This window comes from Theobroma umbraticum, unplaced genomic scaffold (genome assembly GCF_002168275.2).
Source record: "Theobroma umbraticum cultivar Fairchild unplaced genomic scaffold, ASM216827v3 scaffold_20.0, whole genome shotgun sequence".
In the NCBI taxonomy this organism is placed as follows: Eukaryota; Viridiplantae; Streptophyta; class Magnoliopsida; order Malvales; family Malvaceae; genus Theobroma; species Theobroma umbraticum.
Window position 1 is genome coordinate 6,038,199 of NW_018397266.1, and position 22,865 is coordinate 6,061,063.

General features: G+C 33.9%; 2 protein-coding genes across 2 annotated transcripts; both read left to right on the forward strand.

Moving 5' to 3' along the window:
- The first annotated feature begins 209 nt into the window (after nt 1–209).
- Nucleotides 210–3,284, forward strand: NAT8 (nucleobase-ascorbate transporter 8). The gene is made up of 10 exons (XM_021437719.2): nt 210–365; nt 465–524; nt 655–839; nt 1,121–1,217; nt 1,559–1,645; nt 1,976–2,034; nt 2,186–2,277; nt 2,351–2,428; nt 2,511–2,671; nt 2,770–3,284. The coding sequence occupies exons 3-10, from the start codon at nt 667–669 to the stop codon at nt 2,986–2,988; spliced, it is 966 nt and encodes a 321-aa protein (XP_021293394.2). The 5' UTR covers nt 210–365; nt 465–524; nt 655–666; the 3' UTR covers nt 2,989–3,284.
- Nucleotides 3,285–18,317: 15,033 nt separating this feature from the next.
- Nucleotides 18,318–20,069, forward strand: LOC110423178 (D-ribose-binding periplasmic protein). The gene is made up of 3 exons (XM_021437330.2): nt 18,318–18,880; nt 19,000–19,145; nt 19,668–20,069. Exons 1-3 carry the CDS (start codon nt 18,619–18,621, stop codon nt 19,776–19,778), a joined length of 519 nt encoding a protein of 172 aa, XP_021293005.1. The 5' UTR covers nt 18,318–18,618; the 3' UTR covers nt 19,779–20,069.
- The last annotated feature ends 2,796 nt before the right edge of the window (nt 20,070–22,865 follow it).

A 22,865-nucleotide genomic window follows, 5' to 3' on the forward strand; every position in this document is an offset into this window, starting at 1 on the left:
TGTGCTACTCTTCAAGAAGAAAGAAGGTTTTGTATGATGATGTTGATTAAATAATCTTTAATTTGCATGCTTTTTGGGCTTGTCAAGTTAGGCTTCTTTGGTTGTAGGCAAAATGCAAGTTACTGTGAGACTACTATATTCAATTGGCATGTTCAATTTAATACACACGCCACCATATTTCGTTCCAAACCCAGTCATAAACGTGTTTAATTGGAGATTAGCTGCGGTTTCTTTTATAGCTCCCTAAAAACTGTTCTGTTAGATTTTATATCTTTCAATGCTTTTCCAGGTTCTTAAGTCCCCTGTCTGCTGTTCCCCTGGTTGCTCTGTCTGGCTTTGGGCTCTATGAATTTGGTTTTCCTGTGGTATGTATGAATGTCTTCCAGTGGAATGAATATTTCATATAAAACTGCTCCACATTCTTGCTCATTTTCTTTTCTTAAGTCTGGCTATTTGTTTTGTAGCTTGCCAAATGCATAGAGATTGGACTACCACAGATCATCCTTCTCTTAATCTTTTCACAGGTAATTTTTTCTGTTGATTGGCAGATACATCTTTCTTTTTGCAGCAGTAGTGACACCAGAGAAGGTCAATACTTGACCTTACATGAAAAATTTGTTAAATAGTAACAATCACCTGGGTGAGTTTTTGCAGTATATACCTCATATGATACATGGGGAGCGGCATGTGTTTGACCGCTTTGCTGTCATATTCTCAGTTGTGATTGTTTGGATTTACGCTCACCTGCTTACTGTTGGTGGGGCATATAAGAACACAGGACCTAAAACTCAACTGAGCTGCCGAACTGATCGTGCTGGGATTATAGGCGCTGCCCCTTGGTAAGGCACTTATGTTTGTTCCTTCCCAAGACAATATGATCCTATTGTGATATGGATCCTAGCAGTTATCAAATTGCCTAAAAAATTGTGGCTTTTTGACCAAAAAGCATTTCCCTTAAAGTTGTCATAAGTTCAATGCATAAAAAATTATCTTAATTATCTGAGGCATTCATTATTCTTTTGATGGATACTTGAAGCTTGTGTGTGTTGCTGTGTCTAAGAATGAGAATGCACTTTTAATTGATCATTGCTCATTGTTATTATACAACACTTGTGAACAGGATAAGAGTCCCATATCCTTTTCAATGGGGAGCTCCCTCATTTGATGCTGGTGAAGCTTTTGCTATGATGGCAGCTTCATTTGTTGCTCTAGTAGAGGTATGCTACTTGTGTTTATAATCTGGGTTACCATTTCAAAATTTTTGGCTATTCATGTGTATTTATTGTCTGAATACTTGCAGCATATGGTTTCAGTTTGTACACTAGTTTGATGACAAATGAGATGATAATCTATAATCATTTAATTGATTGTACTGGTAACTCTTTTCTGCTCATAACCCTATTTTTAACACCATTGGAAAAAGCTATATCTTAATGCAATATTTAGTGTATAAAGATGAAATTGTCTGCTAAATTTGAAAGAACTCATTTCTTAGCCAGTGCAGCCTTGCTTATAATCGTGAAATGTTCTTTGCTCTAATGTGCTTATGATTAAACAGTCTACTGGTGTCTTCATTGCCGTTTCAAGATATGCAAGTGCAACTCCATTGCCCCCTTCCATTCTTAGCCGTGGTATTGGTTGGCAGGTAAAAAGTTTTATGATCGATTACCTTTATACATGTATATGTGGTCATAAAAGGATAAATTTCTATAAATGGCAAAAGTACAAATCAAGTTGCTTGACAGTCAAACATGTTAGAGTACAGATTATAGATGCCTGGGTGTAAAGCTTCACCAAAATGACTTTTATATGGACTTAAACCTTTATTTCACTAATATTCTTGGTCTGAAAGATATCACTCGATAAGCCATGCCTAAAGTTGTAAACATCTGTAACTGCAGGTTCATTTGATGCTGGTTTTTTCATTTTCTTTTCAATTCCCCTTGTAATTCGCCTTGTTTTGTTTTAATCCAAGGGAGTTGGCATTCTCTTCTCTGGGATATTTGGAACTGGGAATGGATCGTCTGTTTCTGTGTAAGATTCTTGTGTGAAATTAGCCACGTACAAGAAAATAATATTTGTTTATCAACTACTTGTGAACATTGATTCTTTGTATTATGCTTTTTTCTTTTCCTTTTCTCGAAAATGAGAGAAGTCACATAAACTTTCCTTGCATTTGATGTAGTGAGAATGCTGGTTTGTTGGCACTGACACGTGTAGGCAGTCGAAGAGTTGTCCAGATATCTGCAGGGTTCATGATCTTCTTCTCCATTCTTGGTCAGTTTCAAATGGCAATCTCTCTCTCTATCTATCTCTCTCTCATATGCGTCTAACATCCATTCTTGATCAGGAAAATTTGGAGCTGTGTTTGCTTCAATACCATCTCCAATTATTGCAGCTTTATATTGTCTTTTCTTTGCGTATGTGGGTAAGTCCTGTTTGAATCAGCTTATTTTGGCTGCTCCCTTCAAGATTAAAGTAATTCAACATTTTTCTAATTATATGTTCAGGTTCTGCGGGACTCGGCTTCCTTCAATTCTGTAATTTAAACAGCTTCAGAACGAAGTTTATATTAGGTTTCTCTGTTTTCATGGGTTTGTCCATACCACAGTACTTCAACGAGTACACAGCAGTTAATGGTTATGGTCCAGTTCACACTGGAGCCAGATGGGTAACTCTCTCATTCATTTTTTCCTTTTTCACGACTCAATTTCGAACCCCTTGGACAGAACAAGTGATTCTTTTTAACTTTAAATCTCCTTTTGGCAGTTCAATGACATGATAAACGTGCCATTCTCATCTGAGGCATTTGTTGCTGGTTTATTGGCGATGATCCTTGATGTCACATTGCACCGGAAAGACAGTACGACTAGGAAGGATCGTGGCATGCACTGGTGGGACAGGTTCCGATCGTTCAGAACAGATACAAGAAGCGAGGAGTTCTATCGCTTGCCCTTCAATCTCAACAAGTTCTTCCCATCGGTGTGATCTTTGGGAGAGTTTTCAAGTGATGCTCAAGTCAAGCGCTCCCAGTACATCATTAGAACATGGATTTCGTCCATTTTAATCATTGTGGTTCTCACATTAGAACATGGATGTTTCCCTTTTCACCACTGTTTAACTGCATGAACGAACATACGCGGCGCAAACAAATATGTTCATTCACAGTTCTTGTAGTGGTACTTAGCTATCCCCTTAAATCCCAAAATACTTATGGTATTGATTTAGCATGAAAGCAGAATATTTAGGACATCCTGTTTCTTTATATATGATTTTTTCCCAAATGTCACGTGCGTGTGTCCATGATGAGCCTGCGCATGAGGAAAAGCTCTCTTTATTGCGTGTATATGTTGTTTTGGATGATCATGTCTAAGGTGTTGCTTGGTGTCTTGACAAAAGCCACAGAATTGGAAGTAGTATTTGGGCTTGTTTGGCCCAATGGACCATATCTCAACCAACAGCTCTAATCCATCCTCCGAAACACCGCAGATTCTCGCGTTCAAATGTTACAGGTTTCCCTGGTAGTTGCATTTTGTAGTTATTGTATAGTCCCAGGGGCCAATGGTTGATGTTTAGTTTTCCTCTTGATTCATCTGCTCACCAATAGAGTTTGCAGAGTCATAATCTGATAAGACCAAAACACATAATTGCAATCAAAACTTAAAAAAGAGTTCAAATTGTCAGATGCCCGGTTTGATCGTTTGGTCCATGGAAGATGAGGATCCGTCCGTCCCAGGAGGAGCCGTCTTTTTCTGATGGGCTATTAACAAGATACAAGCGGGCGAGGACCATTATGTCCCACATTTCGTGGAGCTGCTGTTGAAATGGAGGTCTCAAGTTGCAGAATATGGTGCTAGAAGCAGGGTTCGAATCTCCACATGACGCCACTAAGTTGCTGGTTTAGAGTAGCTTTCAGTTTGTTTTTGTTTTTCTTTTATTTCTCTTAGTGGCTGCATGTTGTGTGCCCACCGGCCATGATGTAAAGGAACTACCCACAACACACACGTTTAGTGCTTAAGTGTTTCCCTTCTTTATTGCTTTCTATTTGCTTTAACATGTATTTCACAATACCAAAAACTGTTAATGCAATTGTAATCTTCTTTCATTTTTTCTACTAGTTTCTCTCTTCAAATGGTCTGAGTACTTAACATTCCCTTAAGAATACTTAAAATTCTGACAGCTACTCATTTGGCAAATGTGGTCATCCACAGTCAGGCATCCATGTGAAGTGAATTCCATTGCACGATAAGCACATTTTGAACTGCAACGTTTCTTTTCCTCTCCTGCGAACATCAAATCCCCAACTACTTGTGAGCAGGATAATGGCCCAGGATTTGTTTGCATGGGCTCTCTCCCCAATTGCAAATCCCTTGAGCCCATACTTTCAAATTGTTAGGCTCTTTTCAATTTCGAAAACGTTCAATGTATGCCAATATCATAATCACTAGGCTGCAATTGTACTTCCCTGTTGTTCTCCTTGTTGGCTTTATCTTTATTTTCTTCTGCTCTACTAGGTTACATACCAACATTTAAACTATACAAAGAAATAGCAGTTAGACTTGGAATTAATATTTATTACTTGTGTAGCTCGGATCCTTTTTCATCTCAGAAAACTGAACAGTTTTTGGAACAAATAGGTTTATACCTTTCTATTTAGTACTCCAATAATTTAGGCTGCCAGGAACCAAGATAAACAAGCATGACACCTATCAACACAAAGCACTTAAATCTATGGTTTCCATATATTTTTTGACCTTTACTCCAAAACAATATATAATTTCAGAATTCATTTTGAGGGTTTAATTCTACAAATTAATCTCTTTTTTCATGAGTTTGAAATTAACTCGTCTGACTGGGAGGAGAGGATGACTGGAACTTGAGGCCCTATGCATCTCATGTGCCTGTCAACACCATGTCTTGCTTAAAAGTTAAAAGACATGCAGCATTTTATAAACAATCATCGCTTAATTGGTCACAAAAATAATGCTAAAACAATTATTCCATCTAAATATAGAAATAGTTTCAAGTTCAAATAATTAAAGAGGTCTAGTTTTTGCGGCCAACCATTGTCTAAATTTGATGATTACTTATAACGTTCCATTAAGGCGCTAGCTGATACTCTTCCAACACTCTCTAGACCTGGTGGACGACATGTTGTGCCAGCTTTAACCAACATAACTTTTGGAAAAGTTAATAAAAAATTTTCGTCACAAGATAATGTCGTGTTATAAGAAAACACTGTTTTACGTTTAGTTTTTAGTATTAAAAATAATTGAGTGAAATGTACAGGTGAAACAGGTTGCCTGTACATAGTCAAACGCGGAAGTCCAAAGGAAAAAACAATGGTGGAGTCACCCTAGCTAGGTTTTCCTGAATTGACAGCTATGAAACCATTCCCTTAAGAAATATATTAGGTCATAATAAATCTTTGATATGTCTCAGAAATGTGGGGCAACCCCAAGTGTTGATTAGATACAATTCAGAACCGCAAGGTGACAAGGAGACCACCACGTATCGTGGTGTCAATTTCTGAATACTCTTGACTCAAGACATGTCGTTGCCTAACCAATCAATAATTCATATGAAAGATGTCTATTAGCTCTAATTTCACATGCATGCAAAGGAACAATTGCAATCATCAGTCATGGAAAAGGGCCGAAGAAAAGAAAAGAAAAGAAAAGAAAAGTGGAGATCTCTTTTTCCATCATATATATATATATATATATGCATGAATTTGGCTGTAAACGTCAATTGTAATCTTTGTTTGGGAAAAAGGTCGAGAGACATTATGACGTTGCTGGTCATGTTTAAAGTTGATATCGTCCAGAACAAAAGCAAAACATGAATGCCTAAAGCAAAACAAAGTAAAAATTTTAGTGGAGCGAGATACCTTAAACCTTCATTGTATTGAACCACAGATATCTAATGTCACAATTATTAACGATAACATCGATGCTGTTGAAACTTGTGGCAATTTCACTGTCTGACAGCACTTACAGTTCATGCTCATGTCAGACAGGAGCCGCAGCTCCTAGTTGATACTGGCTAGAACCCTAGAGTCTGCCATAACAAACACAAGGGATGGGGCATAATTGGCGTACTCTTTTTTAAGTTTTATTATTCAATAGCTATGCTTCATAATTGAACTAGTAGCGCCCCCCATTGCTAGATCTTCGTGATATATATCGACAAGTTTAATTTCTAAACAACCTTTGATTCGGCATCCACAAAGCATAAAATTAATTCTCAAGAGGTGATACTGTGTCGCAATTGGCTTGTTAATACTGTGGGATGAAAGGAAATTAAATCACGCTAGAAGGAGGAAAACCATATAATATTTTTATACTCTATTTATATGCTCAAGGAAAATACTTTTTATCTTACCTTTTTTTTTTTCAACACTTTTATCTTACTTGGTGTGACAGCATATTATTGATTTCATTGTAATATCTCATTTATGATTTAATTGAGATTTACTCATGAATTAATAGACACTACATCTGAATATATCCAATAACCACATGCTATATCAAAGAATATAAATATTTGGAACAAATTAAGGTGATGAACAAGTAGTATGACTTTTAACTTAATTATGATAACCACTAAGACTAATTGATCTAATTAATGTCATTGATTCTTAAAAGGATTGAATATTTAAGATTCAAAGTCTCTTTCCAATAAAAAAGTATCAAATCTGTTCTTCCCTTATAAACTTCCTCAAATGATAACCCTTAAGAAAACAAAGGCTTAAAGTTTGCTCAAAGGATTTGATTCATTAAATTCATAATTGTTTTAATTTATAATAACACATTTAAATTGAGTTTCATATCAAGACTTAAAAGGGTTTGGTGTGATTTAAATTAAAAAAATGAAATGAAGTCTAATATTCCTCCCTCTTCCACTACCTGTCTACATAAGTTTTCATGAAGTAGTCATTAAATTTTAATTCTTTGGTGCTTAAAGTTTACTTAAGTGGCTGATATGCTCTGATTACAATGATCTTTCTCGAGCTCATCACTTACATGTTGACCGCATTATGATTTAGATAAGTTGCGAAATGATATTATTGTATTATCCTTATACCATAACATAATTTGACCGTATCAAGTGTTATCAAGTGTAAATAAAACAAACAAACTAATAATACGTACCATTAATATTCTACTTTATTTTGGGTAGGGGAGTTGAGTGCCATTTAAGACTTTTGATACATAATTTATATATATTGTCCAATATGTATGGCTGGCTTCATTTATAAGACATTCCCATCTTGCTTGTATTCTTAAAAAGTAAAAGGCTGATTCTATTACCTTGACAAAAAAAAGAGGCGGATTCTATTTTGAAGTTAAAAAGGCTGTTTTCCACCATCTCGAATTTTGCACTATCTAGTTATAATATAGAGGGACCATCAAAATGCTCCATTAAGCTAGTTGGGAATATACCTTTGCTTGATCGATATCACACTTTGCATCGTCCTTAATTCGGTAGGAATAAGAGACGTGGGTGCATGAGAAAATGGTAAGTGGAAATAAAATTTACAAATTTTCGCTTCCATTTTAAGGACAGGAAACAAAAAATTGTAATATAGAGACTTACTGTTTCCAAGTTACCCCTAATTGTTGAAAAGAAATGTTAGGAACTGGTAAAATTGCCAAGAGAAATGCCATAAATATTATGATTATCTTGCCTATCAAGAAAAATACATAATCGGTTTTCTCATTGCTATTGTTAGTCCTATCTTATATTTGTTCTTTTCATTTTCTTAATTAATGTCACAAATTTCATACTAGTAAGAGATGTGATAGATTTTGAGTATATAAATATGTGTCTTTTACCACCTAGCTAGCATGTCTTTTAGATTCAAAACATGGACCCGTGACAAGTGGTATCAAAGTAAATTGGGATCTTTACTGATTTATGACTCCCACAAGGAAGTCAAGAGTTGAGGTAGATTTGGGCTAGTATAAGAGTCTCTTTCTTTTATAAGTAAAGAGCAGGTGCAACGAAGGCGTTGCACAATTTAATTTTTTTTGAAAATTTATAATATATTCAATCATAAGGAACAAAATCACCTTTGGGGAAAAGAAGATGATTTTGTCTTGTTATCCTTTGATTCCAGAATAACATTTCAAAATCCTCTCCTAAAGGAACTTCCTACTTTCTATGCAAAAGCAGCTTCTAGTGGCATTGCACAATTAGGTGGAGTAAAATTTTAAGGATCCCACATTAGTAAGAGATGGATTGAGTTTTAGGTATACAAACATGAGCCTTCCACTATCTGTCAAGCATGTTTTTTAGGTTAGAAACATATTCAAAGCAAACTCAGATCTTCTCATAAAAGATATAAGGATTGAGATAGATTCAAACTAGACTAGTGTAGTCTTTTAATTAGCTTGGAAATGTATCTAGATTGGACTTAGATCTTCCCATGAGAGATACAAGGATCAAGAAGACTTGGACTAATGTAAGAGTCTCTCTTCTTTATGAGTAAAGAGCCTGTGCAACGTAATTGGGTGGGGTTATATGGGAAACGTATGCCCGTGATAACTAGTATATTGTAAAGCCAGTGCAACATGAGTGTTGCACAATTGAGTGGGGTGAAATGTTATGAATTCCACATCAATAAGAGATGAGATAAGTCTCAGATATATAAATATGTATCTTCCACCACTCTTCAGGCATGTCTTTAAGGTTAGAAACATATCCAGAGCAAACTTGGATGAAACATATCCAGAGCAAACTTGGATCTTCTCATGAGAAATACAAGGATCAAGGTAGACTTAGAACCAATGTAATGCAATTGGATGGAGTTAGGTTGGAAACATGGGCTTGTGATAGCTAGCACATTGTAGATAACATGAGGTATCTTTTTTGCTTTCACCTTCCTTCCATCTTGTATTTTTTTTATTTCATTGATAACGTAATCTTTTAAAAAATCTATGAATTATTAAAACATTTAAAATAAATCTTTATTTTTTACTTCGTTTAATTAAGTCTCTAGTTTTTTATTTTAGACCAAATAGACCTTTATGACTAAGGGTTGGTTAATTGTTATTAGTTAAAATATCACTTGTCATTTTATACCTATGTGACTGTTAACACAAAAGGTGAAAATATCACGTAACTATGTTATCATGTCATATCATCATTCGTTATGATATGTCAATATGTCACGTGACATAAAAATAACAAGCAATATTTTAACTAATAATATTTAGTCAACAGTTAATCATAAATACCTATTTAGTTAAAAATAAAAATATAAAAGTTTAATTGAAAATAAAAAAAACATAAAATTTTTTAAATATTATTAAAAAATAAAAAGTTAATTTAATTCTTTTTAATAATTCAATAACTTTTTTAGATATTGTAGGTTTACATAACATAATTATACATCCAATGGCAACAAAGGAGCTTAGTGAGCCCCCATGTTTGACATTCTAATTTAATAATTTGAGCCATTTTATATTTTAGTGTAATTTATTTCCCTATATGGATGCATAGGCTATTTTATCTTGAAGTTCTCCATCTCATTGGCAGTGAAACTAAAAAGAGCTGTGCTCCCTTCAAAATAATACCTCTACCCTGATATGTAAATCCCATTGTCTGGTCTACTTTCCACCTTGTTACCAGTAAATCTTTGAAAGTAACCTCATCATTATTTTAAACCAAAAATGGAAAAGATAAAATTGGAAAACAGGAAATAAGTCTTGAGCAAGAATTATATACCAATGAGGTCAGCACTTTTCCATATGGCAATGCCTAGTTTTTTTTTTTAAAAAAAAAACACTATATAATACTATTACTATAAGTCAAAAGATACATCTTTTACCAACCATTTTGCATCATTTTGTTATTTAATTTTTGTAAAAATTTTTATTACGGTTGAAAAAAAACCTATAATAGTTGGACTGCTAAGTGAAAAGTTAAGAATATACTTTAAATATTTCATTACATTACGATCACGTTTGTCATTTTGCACAAACTTTAATTATAAAAATGGGGCACCCAAGAGTTGACCAAAGGGATTTCGCTGTCGTGTTATATACAATTAATTCATTCTTAATTCTAAATTTATAATAGTTAAATTTTATAATGTAAAAGTATACTTATTCTTTGTTCATGATTTAATAATGAAAACAACACTAGTTACATTAATTGTTGGATTCAGTGTACTAGGACTTTCCGACTTCTTAATCTATAACTCTCTAATAGATGAGCTTTTTAATATTTTCTGTAGATAAAAGAAGAGACTTTACTTTATCTTTATATGGTGTATCTCTATTTCCACCATCATAGGATTTAGAGTTTTTTTATATAAACCTAAATTATTAAGCCAATATAATATTAGAGTTTAATTCCCTTTATTAGATAATATTATGAACTATAATATTATTAGACTTGGCAATTCGTGTTTTCGTGTCTTAAACATGTAAGATACGATTAGACACAAAACACGTTAAGATTACACACGAGCACGATACGATTAATATTCGTGTCTTAAATTTAAAACATGTACACATACATTTAATAACCATGTAAAATAACACAACACAATTAACACGTTTATTAAACGTGTCAATAAACAACACGACACGATTAATAACACGTTTAACACGATTAAATAAAAATATTTATAATTAAATATAATTTTATTATTTAAATTTAAAATCTATAATTATAAAAATAATTACAACAAAACAAAATTAATAATAACATCAAATATAATAAAATTTAACATAAATAACATACATAAAATTCATTATCATATAATATGATAAAATACATCATTAACACCTAACCTTCAAATACTAATAATATAAAAAATCATTCATAATTTTCAAACGTAATTAAATGCATATCATTAACCACATCATTAACCATGAACAAATCAAAATCGAAAACTTGTTCGCCAATGTCACATCATTCCGACTCACAAAACCTAATAATAAAATGAAAACAATATATTAATAAAATTAAATCAAAATAGAAAAAGTTAAATAAAATGTAAAATTTAGCTCAAAGCATTACCTTTCATTGATGATTAATCGACATCAATAGTATTAGAGCATTCGGCTGATGACGTTTCTTCCTGACTAATTTCTTAATTCATGACATCCATGGTAAGATTGTTCATATCTATTTCTACATATGCTACAATATAAAAAAATTTATTAAAAATAATTAAATAAATCAAATTTACTCTAATCATGTATTTAAACACAAGAAACATAACCAAAACTAAATGAAAGAATGTATTACCAATTTCCGCAAATAGCTAATCCTTATAACATAAAATTACCTCCACAATGTCTGGTTTAAGTGAGCTCCAATATTGATCAAGAACTTTATCGCCAACACTAAAAGCATACTCGGAAGTCACTGTCGATACAAGAATGGCCAAGATATCTTGAGCCATAGTAGAAACCTTAGGATAACAAAACTGATTTGTTTTTCAAAATTGTAAAATATCCAATTCAATTGTCGTTTCAATCCTTTGTTCATCCAAATATTGCTCAAGTTGAGATTTGTTCTTGGTAGCCCAAACTCACGTTGAAAATTATCAAACCCCTAATTAATAAAACCAAACCAATTAAAAAATATTAAAATAAAAAACAACAAAAGAAAATTAAATTTAGTAACAAATAATACTTAAAAAATAAAAAAAATATCTTCAAGAACTCGATTTTTCCCTTTGCACCTTTTTCCCATCAAAAGGTATGTCATTTAAAGAAGATGGAGTATTAAAACCTTGACAGAATATTCATCATAAAGGGCAAATAAATGATCTTTAACCTTTTTAAATTCAACTGAATTACTCCCATAAAGCTTTGTGTAACTCCATTCTACAAATTGAATCTTGTACTGAGGATCAAATATCACAGCTATAGCTAAAATCAAACTAAATTCAGACCAATACTTCTTAAACTTAACAAATATTTGAGTAGCCATATTTTTCAAATACACATCATTTCCACTCATATGTTCTTGTAGGGTCATGCGTGCCATGAATATCAAAGGAAAGTACAAGTCGGCTGTGGGATACTTTGTTCAGGAAAACACACAAATAATCTCATAAAATACATTTAAGAATTTGCTAAGTTTCTCAATTCTATCCCACTCATCTCTAGATGGAGAATGCTTAAAATTTGAATCACTAATTTCCAAATGAGAAATGGCCAAGAGAAAATAAATTACACTTTCAAGCATGAGAAATGTGAAGTCCCACCTAGTTGGAATATCTTGTTTTAAGCCCTTTTTTGCATTCAAATTCACTAGGCTCATACACTCTAAAAACTTTTGTTTTCTCGCTTGAGAACTTTTCACATACTTAATACTTTCCCTTACTTTTTGGATCGCACTATCAACTTTTTTCAAACCATCTTGCACAATCAAATTAAGTCTATGAGCATAATATCTTATATAAAAACACTTGTCTCCTAAAAGTTGTTTTCTCACTTTCAATTGCACTTTCAACAAATCAACAAAAGTATAATTTGAAGAAGTATTATCCAATTTTATTGACAACAATTTACTTTCAATTCCCTATTCAACTAACAATGCATAAATCTTTTCACTCAAAGCAACACCATTGTATGGAGGTGGCATAAAGGAAAAATTCAAGACTCTTTTTTGTAGAATCCAATTTTTGTCAACAAAATGAGTAGTAAGACACATATACAACATTTTTCTTTTCTATGCATCTTAATCATATAAGCTTTAACAGTATTCTTAGATATCAGAATAACATTTTCACCCAAATAAGATAACATAGACCTAATGCCAGTATACTCCACAAATGATAAAGGCAAATTATGCATCACAACTGCAGCTACGACTAATTCCTGAAACTTTTCAGGATCAAACTTTGCAGACCTCATTAACATTGAATTATATTCCATAGAAATAATCATTTGACCTATATCACGTGTGTCTTTCCTAACACAACTATCATTATGGTGTTTCAAATTACCTATCCCATACTTACTTTCATAATTATAAATATACCCATAAAGCTTGCATTTTGCTTTTGGTTTTCCATCACTTAAGTTCTTATTTGGCAAACGTTCAAAGAATGTCCAAATCTTTGAAGTTAATTTTCGTTTTATGGGTTGGCATGGCTTCTTTTCATCTATTTCTCCCATCTGATCAATTTGTACATAATCATCAGATTCCTTCAGAAAATGAACATTTGATTCAAAAGAAACATGGATATTGTCATATTCCATTTGCAAATATCAACAACATAAATAACATTAGAAATATTGATATTTTCAGATTATATATTAAATGTCACCAAAAATGAGTCAAATCATTTTTCATTCGAACTAATAGAGTCCATTACTTTTCAACATCTCAAGGCTATAAACAAAAATTACCAAAAAAAAAAAACTAAAGAAATATAACATTCTCAAACCTCAAAATGCAAAATTAACAACAAGAGCAAATTAAGAGAAAGAGTAGCTAACTGTACACTATTTCTCTTTTTTTTCATTTTTTATAAGATTTTGTTCACTTAAAAAGAAAAACCAGGGAAAAGATTCATGGAACCCATATTTTTGCTTCAACTAATAACTACTTACCATATTTTTATATTGGATAAAGATTTCACTCTTTTCCATTCAAAACACAATCTGTCAAAATTAACTTTAACCATGAAGAGCCCAAAATTATCAAAAAAGACACCTCATGGGAATAAAGGAGTAGGCCTAGAGTTTGTAAATGAAAGCAAACAAGTGGTGCTCAAACCAGGTAAGAGAGGTTTGGGGAGAGAAGATGAGATTCATGATTGTAGTCAAGCAATGTATCGAACAAAGCACGATATGGGGTACACAAATTTAGATAAAGATTAGCAAGGCAAGATACAATCTTTGATTTAGACTTAAGGTTAAGATATTTGGCAATTAGAAAGGAAACAGAGGAAATTTGGGAATTAACTAAAAAGTTGAAACTGAATCTCAAGGAAAGGAAGGATGAGGTGATTTAAAGGATTATTGCTATAGAACAGAGGTTGAGAGCTAGAGTAGCTAGACACGACATTTGAGTTAGTCCAAGGAACATGAGTAGTTGGGTGCAAAGTGGAAAAGAAGCAATGAGTCGCTGGTTTGAGTCAACACTAAAATTAAGGTTGATGAGTAGAGGCGAATAAGGGGCACGTTAATGGTTTATGATTGTTGCATTCAAAGAACAATTGAGTTGTTATGTTGGTTTTGCTTCAATTTTCTATTGGGTTCTAATTTTTGTTTTGTAGCAAGTATCTAGCTTTGTTTTACAATTTGTAGCAAGTATCTAGTTTTGTTTTACAATGTGTAGAGCTAGAGGTACCTTGTTTACGAGGGCCTAATGAGAGCTCTTCTTGTTAGTTAGTTTATTAATATGTTTTTGTTCTGTTGTATAGAGGTAGAAAAAGTGTACTCATTCTTAATGGCTTTTGTGCAGTGTAAATTTTTGTTAATGTACTATTCACTTGCCCATACCAAAATTAATGCCGTTTGAAGTCTTCTACCACTAAAGCTAAAGACTTGTTATGACACATCTGGTAATGGATGAATGAAAAAACACTTTTCAAAAAAAAATAACTGCTTATCTCTATTTCAGCAAATGGGTAATATTGATATGGAAAAGAGAAAGAGCACAATCACAGATGCAAGGAGAACAAGAGGATTTATCGATTCAGAATCACCCAATTTAAAGAGATTTCTTGAATCTTCCTAATCTATAAAGATTTCTTGAATCTCCAATAAAGAATTAAAGAAGAAGAAACATCTCAACACTCTCTATTTGAAACTGCTGAAGTGAAAGGGAAAAGAAGAAAAAGAATTGAAGAAGAAAAATAATTGAAGAAGAGAAGAAAGTTTGCTGACTGAAGGAGTGAAGAAAGATCTAGTGCACCATGCGTGAGGCAATCCAAAATGATAACTAAAAGTTAAAAATTAGGATTTGGGCATGTATAATTACATTATTACCTTTATAAAATTAAAAAAAAAACTTATTAAAATAATTACTTAAAATTACTTATATAAGGTTAAAATAGTCTTTAATTAATAATTTTTAATAGGTTAATAAACATGTTACGTATACACATTTAAACAAGATAACACGATTAAGTAAACGTGTTGTAAATGTGTTTGTCATGTCTGACATGTTTAAAACATGAAAATTTTCGTGTCTTAAACGTGCTAGACACGATTAGATATAAAACAAGTTAAGACTAAAGCCAAACCTATTTAATCCCATGTCTTCTCGTGTCGTGTTAACGTGTCGTATCCAAATATGCTAGGTCTAAATATTATCTCTTCACCAATATCAAATTAACTTGATCTGATTTTGATAAAAGATAAAATAAATGAAAATAATATAAGTCCATACTTTAATTATTTAGAAAAATCTAATAATGTCGCAAGATATTGCACCATCTGCTAGCATAAAACCATTTCCTAATGTGGACTTCTTATCATCTGAATAGCTAGTAAAGTCAGAATCCATTTAATCCACCAACTTAAAGTCTTCAATTTTTTGGTAAACTAGCCTGTAACCCTAAATCCTCTTCAAAAATCTCATCACATTCTTTACAACTTTCTAATTATTTTTATCGAGATTAGATGAATATCTTTCCAAAAGACTTACTGCAAAAGCAATATTGCAAGGCCTTGTGCACACTTGAGATTGCATTAGGCTCCCTATTGCACTAACAAATGAAACTCCTTTCAAAAATTCCTTCTCAACATCATTTTTAAGATATTGTGTCAAGCTCAATTTATCACCTTTAACAATTAGTACATAGAAAATCTATCTAATACACAATCAATATATACATATTGAGAGAGTCCCAACAAGTGACAAGAATTAACTTTATAAATTTTAAATCTAAAGACGAAAAATATTTTTTTCAAGATCTTTCATATCAAATTGCCTAAACAATAATTTCTTAGCCTCTTGCAGTATAACCATATCAATACTAACAAGCAAGATATCGTCAAATAAAAATCTCTTAGAATGGTTCTAGATTTGGCTGTACTCTTTATGTGGTAAATCTAGTTCCAAGACACATTTTTAAAGGTTGAAATTAGAATACATTGTACAGTACATGAACTTCCTCCAACTTGAATAAGTTCAATTCATTTTCATTTTGTTTTTTTGCCTATATTGTCGTTTAGACTTGAACACTTGAGCAATAATCTTCGTGTACAGACATTCTTTTAAATCAGACTACTCTTAAATTGATAGTTATTGCTTTGTAATTATAGGGGTGGGAGAAGAATGTAGAGAAAGCAACTTTTAAATAATAATGTCCTTCACAACAGGAAAAAAGAACAATAGCCCCACAAACCAGAACCCCCAGCCTGAATTGTTTGGTGGGAGGAAGCTTTAATTTTTAGAAATTATAATTAGAATGTTTAAGAGGCAAGATACAGACATACAGGACCTAAATTTCCTGCCCCCACAAGGGTCTAATTTATGAACATTGTAGCGGCTGAATTCCATCCACCACAGTTGTTTTGTTTTTTTTTGTAATGCTGTCCTCTAACAAACAAGGAAATAAGAAATCCAGCCAGTATTTTTAATTTAATGGTTGGCCTTTCCCCAAAGCCATAACAAGTAAAGGAGGCTTTCAAGTTTTAAATTAGGGAGGGTTGTAGTCCCCTACAAGAGTCACGTTTGAACAAGAAATAGTACATTCAGCATTTAATATGTGAACCAGGGATCCCCAACACCTCACATGGCATACATGGACTGACATTAATCCAAGATGTTTACACATACATGTGAACATATGTATATATTTCAAACTTTGGGATTCAAATAGTTTAAGCTGAACCAGATTTACAATAGTCAAAGATCCTCAGACAGATTATTGTCTCTTTCCTATCTGAGAACACAGTCTTTGCTCTTAACCCAACAACAATAAATTGGTTATTAAAAACTATATGATAGGAAGAAAAGAAACACTCGGGCATTGGGTTCATTTTTATAAATGTTTAGCATTTGACAATTCACTCATCTCGGTCTTTCTATTGCTATTGATGGGAATTTGCCTCCAAATTAATCTCCAATAGCTATATTGATTTTTATGCTAATGTCTAATTTTCTTGTAGTGTAACATTTAATTTGGTAAAAAAAAGAAAAGAGGAGGGGGGGGGAGGGGGGGGGGGGGGGGGGGGGGGGGGGTGTGGGGGGTTGAGGATGACAATAGCATCATTGAAGAAAAGCCTTTTCACTTGATCAAAAGAATACATAATAATTTTATAACTAGTAACGTAAGGGGCATGCTAGGAGTGATAAGGAACCGGCAAAAGAGGTTGGACATTGTCCAACGGGACACATGTAGCCGCTTTGGTGCTAAATAGTAAATAGCGTATATTAATTTTGTTTTATTCAGGAATATATATATATGTGTGTGTGTGTGTGTGTGTTGGTGGGTATTACCTGTGCTGTGTTCTTCACTAATTTATTGCAAAGGGATTAATGATTTGTTTCCTTCCACTTCACTTACCTCATACTCCCTGCATCCACCAACGAACAACCCCCAACCCCCTAGACCCTAGCTAGTGTTTCAAATAAGAACGATCTGGCTTGGCTTGCTTTATTATTATTATTATTATTATTATTATATATATATGCTAAGATATGTGACTAATTTGAGTTTTACTTGAATTGCCTTGGCCTTTGGAACTTTAGTAAAAGTTGTGCTTAATTTTTTCGATAATCCACCCAGGAAAGTGGGGTGCTTCTAACTTCTCTGGGAAATAATAATATTTTCAAAGCGGAAGATCGCGAATTAAGAAAAGCGCACGTTGTCATAGACTCTCTCTGCTCTACATTAATCAGTGTGCCAATTGTTAGTTTATTTTAAAATGCTTTTACAGAAAATACTACCCATTGGAGAAGAGCAAGGCAGAGTTTAGAAGTGGATAAGAATGAAGTTACTAGGAGAAGATTCAAAGTTTACCTTTGTCTTTTTGTTTTGGTAAAAGTTGAGGGGCAATCAAAACCAGGCATTGGATGAAAGCCTAAAGGGCAAAGTGGTAGGCATAGCATAACGCGGATAAGGCGGTGGGGTGTCATTGTCCAGCCAAAGGAATCTCCCTCGCACGCATGCTTAGTTGAGAACCTTTGGTTAGGGCTATTATTATATTTTTTATTAGACACTAAGATCATAGAACCCTATCTGCAAGTTCAACCCTTGACCCCGTCGACACCGCCGAGCCAGGCCAGTCCAAGTCCCCAACTCCTGACAATTTTCCACGTGGAGCTCGTGCTGGTGCCCATTGGGCGGGCCTGCCTGCCTCAAGTGTTTAAGGATGTAATCAACATAAATTAATGCTTCCATAATTTGATAACCACCACTATTGTTTATGTTAAATGTGCATTTTTATTTGCATATATATACACAAACTTGCCGTTTTGAATGTCAATTTGATGTGAATTGACCTAACGTAGAATAAGTTAGTTGGGAAATGAGGGACGGCCTGCTTGAGTGAGACTCTTATTACTATATCCGTAGGGTGGTGGGGAGCAATACGGAAAGAGACTGCTGCTTACTTAACCTCCTTCCTTCCTTCGTCCTTATCTTTCAATCTTCTAGCTCTTTCCGCAAAGAGAGAAAGAGTAGAGATGGGGAATTGTCAAGCCATAGATGCTGCGGCGTTGGTCATACAGCATCCATGTGGGAGGATAGAGAGGTTATATTGGCCTATCCCGGCAAGCGAAGTGATGAGAATGAATCCAGGTCATTATGTTTCTCTCATCATTCCGTTGCCTGAGCCCGCGGAAGAGAATCAACATGAAAAGACCGTACGTTTCACCCGTGTTAAGCTTCTCCGGCCGAGCGATACTCTTGCCCTTGGCCATGCCTACCGGCTTATCACTTCTCAAGGTACCATATATATAGTTCATCATCGTCTTTGTTAGAAGATGATGAGATTTTTGGCCCTAGGCGTTCATATATTTCTTTGTTTTGATTAAGAATCTTATTCTTATTTCCTGGGGCTGCAGAGGTCATGAAGGTCTTGAAGGCAAAGAAATATGCCAAAATGAAAAGGCAGCAGCTGGATTCAAATGAAAAGTTGCAGCATGGACAAGAGAATCAAAGTTCAGGACCTGAGTCAGGAGGAAAGTCTGACGCGGAGAAGACCTACCAAGTATGTCTCACTAGTTTATTTGATTTTAATTCACAAGTTATAACCCCAAGTTCTCTGGTATGGAAAACTCGTTGCCATGTGCAACTTGATGCACTTGTTTTCATACGAATATAATTAATTTCTCGGCATAGCACCAAACCCAAGCCGTTAGAGAGACGCAAGTATACTAACGAGTTACATGTTGGAAATGTTTTTTCCAAATCTCCAAACAATAAAATTGCAGAGAATATTTGGGTCATTCATCTTTCATATATGTTCTTCCCAGCTAAGCAATCTGTGAATGAGGCTCCTCAGACACTATTTATACTCTCTGGCTCTGTGGCACTATAAGCTAAGCATGATAATCATATGAGAGACAGAACCACCTCTACAGGATAATGCAAAATATTAGACAAAGTCTCCGTCTGCAGTAGAATAGAAACAGAATACTGACACATATCAGTAGAAATAGTTTTCCATGTTCAATTAGATCTTTCATTCTCATTCCTAAATACTTAACGCACTTATGGCTAAAATTTCCAGGTGATAAAGCATGAAAGACAACGCTCAAGGGCAACACCCGTGAATGCTGCTGCATTAAGATCAAAATTATGGCGGCCCTCATTACAGAGCATCTCTGAGGCTGGAAGCTGATAGTGATGTTTTCAGGTTTCATTTGCAAGTTGCAGATTGGCTTTTGAGAATGGCAAACTGCCTCTTTCATTTAATGATGCTCTTCATGATGAAACCCCAAAAAAATGGAAGATAGAAATTCACCAAATGAATGAAGGTGGCTACCAAGATTTCTATTTGCAATCACAGCTCCCAAATTGAAATCTGTTTCAAGAAATAAAACATCTGTATAGCTTCTGAGTTCATAAGAGCACCAGGTTCTACATTGTATTACAAGAAATGTTTTGATATGAAATTAGGTCTTTCACTCAACTATTTTATACAAATTCCAAACTTGATCAGTTACCACAGTACAACATGATGATAATTTGAAAAAATGTTATGAATTATGTTGAGGAAATCACCAGCGTGAGTTTGAGTTCCAAACCTCCCAATCATGATCAACATAATTTTGGGCCCATAACAAGGATGCCCGTGCAGCCACAGGTGCTCCAGGTAATTTCTTCTCCTTTAGAGCAACAAACATATCAGTGAAAGGTTCCACCAACAGTGTTCCGGGTCCTCCATACTCTTTGTGCAAGAAATTGTTAAATACCTGTTATCAACATTAGAAATTATTTGTTTGAACAAAAAAAAAACATTAGAAATTAGTAAGCTACACAAAAATTTTAAATATTCATATTAATACTTGAATCTTCTATAGGTAGAGCCTAATACAGCTAGAGGTACAAGTGGGAACCTTCAATACTAAGCATTGCATATATTTAGGTAAAGAAATCCGAACACTGGGCCAAACATGCGCAGAAAGAACAACGTGACAGTTGTTGTTAGGTCAAGACTGACTAGTTATTGTCATGCCAGATATTTCTTTTTGGGTCAATTATTGAACTGTTTCGAAGAAGCAAAAACCAGGCCTCTTGAAAAAAGATGAACAAATGTTTGATTTAGAAGAGATTATAGTCGAGAATGGCTACAAACAGTCAAAAGTAGGCAGTTAAAACTAACAGAGTTGTCTGGACTGAAAGATTTGAAAAATTAATGCAAACCAGCATTCTCAACCTGTTAATGACCCTAAGATTATAGGGATTAACTAGCTTAATTAGTGATCATGATCATTTTTCCCTTCAAATTCCAAGATGGACATTTGAATGGAATAATCCATTTGAATGTGATGAAAAGAAAGCCAAAAGAAATCAAGGTATTGCGGGTGACAACAGTCATGTTTGTGTCTTAATTACAAAGTTTGTTCTGTCTTTTTCCACGGTATAAAAACAGTGCATATTGCATACTAATAATACGTAGTTCACAAGAACGGAAAAACATGTCTGCCATTTGTTTCAAGCTTTCCATGTATTCCATATATATATATATATATATTCTTAAACCACAATCGCTCTCATCTACCCCTCAACTCCCACCCCCATTTTTATACGAATAAAAGATATCAATGATATGATTTGATCAGAGATGACTGCTTCCTAGGCATTTCTACCACTTCATCTGACAGAAAATCGCCTCAACCTTCTCAGCACCCCCCACCTTCCTTCCTTTTCCTACAAGAAAATAAATAAATAAATAAAGGAACAATAGGAATAAAAGCAAGAGCTAGGCTATTTGTTCTGCCTGAGCTTTGCAGACTAAGACTCCATTAGGACTCAAATTTTTAACAGCTTGCTTAAGTTGGTAGTTAACCTACTTAACTAGGTAGATCGATAATGAACAATGACATACTCAACTCACACCCAGTTTAAAATAACCCAGACATGACCCAGTTCACCCAATAATGTCAATTCTAGGACCACATGTTGCAACAGCAATTAGCAACAGAAGAATAATATCTTTCAAGCAATGATGAAGCCACTTGCTGTATCAAGCATGCTAAAGCCACTAGCATTTATGCTCTGATGGTATCCTTTGCAATAGAATTCAGGAGATTTTCATTAACACCAATGTGTCATATTTGTAATATATTACTATAAAAATGTTAGCCATGAATAGTCTGACAATACCTTGCATTTCAGAAAGACTAATATATAGGACTATCATCACCAATATAAAAGCATGTGGTCCTATTTCATTCAAAGAATTCAAGATCATCTTAGGGTTTGTTGAAGTTTGCTGAGAATGAATTTTGACATCTAAAACCATCTGCATTATGCATTAATATTTATAATCAGAGTTGATAATATGTCCTTGCTTTTTAGGTTTTCTTGAAATATCAGATGCTCAGTTGATATCGTAATTCAACAAGACGGTAGTCATCACATGAAAATAACCCAATTCTGGTTCATAAATTTGTCAGTAAAGCTGTGATATCCTCAAATAACCCTGTTCGTGGTCATGAAGGTAATCGGAAAGGAGAAGTATCAAACTAGTATCCCTTCCCCAAATGGGCTAAGATTGTATTCCTGATGAAGAACTTTCTTACAGCTAATCCTTTCTAGAATAAAAAATAATAACATTTTTCAAATTTTACATTATTTTTTAAAGCAGTTGCTTGTCTTTCTTAGTATAATGATGTAAGGCACTTTCTTTTCTGATAAGAAAAGAGTCTTACGTATTCATGAGCATGTTTAAGTTTTGAGATACTAATCAATGGAAGTGGTACCCTTCAATCCATCTATGACTTTGTAGCATAAGTATGTAAAAGAAACAGGATGAGATGAAGAATATTCAACACAATAATACTACTTCTAAGAGCAATGAAGCAAGATTATATGGTTTTAACTCTTGAGAAGGCCAGGTTCAAAATGGAAAAATCAGATTCCTTCAACTCTCAGAAGCAAGGAATTTTTTCTAATGATCCAAATCCTTTACTCCCCCATTGAAAATTGAAAGGTCATCCTTCAATGAGATAAGAGCACAGATTAAAAAATATGGAGTGCATAGCGATTGCATTACCAATTTAGATTTTAGATGTCAAGGAAGTTCATTAAGATAGCGGATCTTGTAACAAGTCATTCAGCTCTGAGGGTGGTCTAGAATCTCACAACAAGGCCAAGCATTGTAGCAAATGAGTGGTGTAATACATAACATGCTCTTGTGTTCTGTGCATGTTTAATTTTGGGGGAGAGATGTGTTCTCTTGTGGTTTTGGTAGATTATGCTT

Excerpts from the sequence above, each read along its gene's own strand:
- LOC110423178 (XM_021437330.2), top strand. The coding sequence starts at position 18,619 with ATGGGGAATTGTCAAGCCATAGATGCTGCGGCGTTGGTCATACAGCAT. Across the intron at positions 18,881-18,999 it reads CCGGCTTATCACTTCTCAAG|AGGTCATGAAGGTCTTGAAG; the intron begins GTACCATATATA and ends CTGGGGCTGCAG. Across the intron at positions 19,146-19,667 it reads ACGCGGAGAAGACCTACCAA|GTGATAAAGCATGAAAGACA; the intron begins GTATGTCTCACT and ends TAAAATTTCCAG.
- NAT8 (XM_021437719.2), top strand. The coding sequence starts at position 667 with ATGATACATGGGGAGCGGCATGTGTTTGACCGCTTTGCTGTCATATTC. Across the intron at positions 840-1,120 it reads ATTATAGGCGCTGCCCCTTG|GATAAGAGTCCCATATCCTT; the intron begins GTAAGGCACTTA and ends ACTTGTGAACAG. Across the intron at positions 2,672-2,769 it reads TTCACACTGGAGCCAGATGG|TTCAATGACATGATAAACGT; the intron begins GTAACTCTCTCA and ends TCCTTTTGGCAG.